At 40.6% G+C, this 2,938-nt stretch overlaps 1 protein-coding gene across 1 annotated transcript; it reads right to left on the minus strand.

The window, feature by feature from the left end:
- Positions 1-775: 775 nt before the first annotated feature.
- LOC134751203 (SOSS complex subunit B homolog) lies at positions 776-2,184 on the minus strand. The gene has a single exon (XM_063686584.1). The coding sequence runs from the start codon at positions 2,001-2,003 to the stop codon at positions 1,479-1,481; it is 525 nt and encodes a 174-aa protein (XP_063542654.1). The 5' UTR covers positions 2,004-2,184; the 3' UTR covers positions 776-1,478.
- Between the last annotated feature and the right edge of the window lie 754 nt (positions 2,185-2,938).

Below are 2,938 nucleotides of genomic sequence, written 5' to 3' on the forward strand. Positions count from 1 at the left end.
ATATGCACATATGCATTCTAGTTAGTTCCATTGTCATCAGATCCTCAAGAAATCAAGGGAAATCCTCAAACTTACATACCATACTTACTTACAGCTGTGCTTACAGGCTCAGTGACCCAACAAGGATCTTGGCCTCTGACACAAGAGAATATTGCACACTCTGCCCTATTCTGCACCACTTCATGCCAGTGGGGTACTCCCTGGGGGGTGGGGTGGACAGGTCTTTTAGGGCTTTGTCACTCCAGTGGTATCTGGGACACCCGAACTGACTTTTTCCACCCAGATGCCCCACGCACACACTTCTCACATACCTAGGCATGAGACAGGTTCACACATAACGAGCAGCCTCGCGAGGCAATTTCCTCGCGCACAGAACGGCCAGTGTAAACGTGCCTCGGCCTAGGCGCGCGTATTGTATCGACATTTTTAGACGAGCCACGCGCGCTGCCTCTAAACTGGCCGTTTTGTGCGCGAGGAAATTGCCTCGCGAGGCTGCTCGCTATGTGTGAACCTGGCTATAGACATACTTATAGCGATTTCATTATCAATATGGAGCAGATGTCATGATGCAGTCAAAAGTTATCCTATGGAACTCCTTGACAGAAAAACACTACCACATTGAATTTGCATTAATTAAGAATGTTTTGAGGAGGAATTGATCTACTTAAGAAAACAGTATGTACAGAGTCAGTAATTAAAGTATGTATCAAAAAAAATTCACAGTTATTTACAGTTGAAACATTTAACATTTTGAAAAAGTAGCAATATTTGGTATTGAGTATTGATAAGTTAACTTAATATTAAATCGCGAAGCGTCTGGTTGACGTAACTGGTAACCGAAGAGCTGGCGGCTTCCTCGCACAACGTATCAACATTGTGATACATCGAGGAAATGCCGCCAGCATCCATGGTACAATGCCTCAAGGGCCTATTTTAGATTTAAGCTAGTTATTAATTTCGTTTATGTTGTACCACTGTATATGTATATCTTGTATGTAAATAAAGAGTTTTTTACACACTTTTATTTAGCTTCACTGCATATATACCTTTGTATGTATATATATAGTTCTTCAAATCTTGAACCTAAAATTTGAACCACTTCCCGGTATCTGATTCAGTTGAAATTTGGAGTACTATCGTAATTCCGGTGACAATGTAATAATATGCTAACATGGAGGTGTTCTGATGATGCAGATAGCCAAAGGAACTCCTCGATGGAAAAACACAAACACATCAAGTTTAGGCTCAATAGAAAGGTCTTAAGAAGTACTCGATAGACATGCAAATGAGAAGAAGTACAGTCAGCAATAAAAGTGTGTGTCACAAAAAAAATATTTTGACTGTTACTTGTTTTCATATTAAAACCAATCATTTTTGTGCTAACTACCAACATAATTATACACACCAATATAAATAAAATATAAACAGCATTATCGCAAAATATTTTTACGAATAAAGTCCTGAACATCACTGGAGCGCTACCTGCGGTTGTTATTTCTCTGATGTCCCCGTCCTCTAACATAAGTTTTGTGTCCTCCCATTTTGTTGTCTGATTGAAACGGTTTGTTGTTGCTGTTGTTGTTGACGGCTGGTGGAGTCGCGCGCTGGGCCGGAGCAGCAGCGGGAGGGGTGGTTGACATGGGCGGTGGAGGGGGCGTAGGTTGTGGCTCACTCATGTTCACTTGTTCATTAAATAACATACAGAATTCGCCTACTTTCTGTATATCTCCTGATTTACCAGCATACAGAGTCAAAGCGCCTCTCCACAAGGCGGCGTAGCCTCTCGTGAGCCGAACGATGTCTCCAGGCATAAGTAGGGCACCCGGCTCGTCCCACACGGATAGGTTAACTGCGGCGCCTGCGTCCGCTACCCTTAGCGTCCTGACCTCTCTAGCCTCTTTGGTTAAAGTCGGTCCGCCGACTTCAAGAACTATGAAGACTGCGTTGATGTTTTTCATGCCTGGTTTCAGGTCTTTTATTGCCACATAGTCCGTGCTACCCATTGCGAAAGCTAAGTTATCGTTCTAGCGATCGTAGTTGATGTTGGCGACAAATATTGTCAACTATGGACGTGCGCCTGCAAATATTACCTTTAAGAGGTTTTTTTTTTTATATAAACGATAGATTTGCATCAAAAATAATAATAACCGAAAGTACAAATAGAGCGTTTGTTTAATTTTATTTTTGAGTTTGACAGATAAGTGACGTGAGACCGAGTTGTACGACAGAGAACTGTCTCACTTCAAACATAGACAGAGAGAATCATACTATCTTTGTCTTACACTAGTACTAGCACCCAAAAGAAATGGATGAGTACACGAATAATCACGAATTAATAAACTAGTGGATGTGAAATGACTCCTATTTAGTATGAAAACCAGTGTCGCTAAACTCACACATTCATAGCCACGTTAAAATATGTCACACACTTACAAAATTGCTTTGATTCGTAGCAATTTTCCATACCAAAAGGTTATTACCGGTGGACATTTCTCGAACGAATATCAACTGTAGGCTACATGAGTGACGGTTTAAAATATAATGTCAAAGCTATATGACATACGACTCTTTCATTATCTCATTCATCTCACAAAAGCTCGCTCAACGTTCACCTAATACAACTACTCAACACCAGATGGCGTTATTTTATATAATTTTAAAATCACTTACTTATTACAGGCGAGAAAAGGGCTAAAAAACCAGTATAAGTAAGGTCTAATTACGCATGGTTTGTTACGGATCTCACGGTCACGTTACACTGGTGCTTTCGAGATCTCTACACGCCTGCGAGTAGCTAACCGTTGGAACTTCTTTTTTTTTTTTTTTTACATTTACGTTGGAACTTCTTTCCATTCGACGATATAGGGAGGGGACAATGTAATCGGAGTGTTTTATCGATATTTGTGTGTTCAGTTAGGTATTGATATTTCATTACCGT

This window comes from Cydia strobilella, chromosome 21, assembly GCF_947568885.1.
Source record: "Cydia strobilella chromosome 21, ilCydStro3.1, whole genome shotgun sequence".
NCBI classification, from domain to species: Eukaryota; Metazoa; Arthropoda; class Insecta; order Lepidoptera; family Tortricidae; genus Cydia; species Cydia strobilella.

Coding starts and splice junctions, on each gene's coding strand:
- LOC134751203 (XM_063686584.1), bottom strand. CDS start 2,003: ATGGGTAGCACGGACTATGTGGCAATAAAAGACCTGAAACCAGGCATG.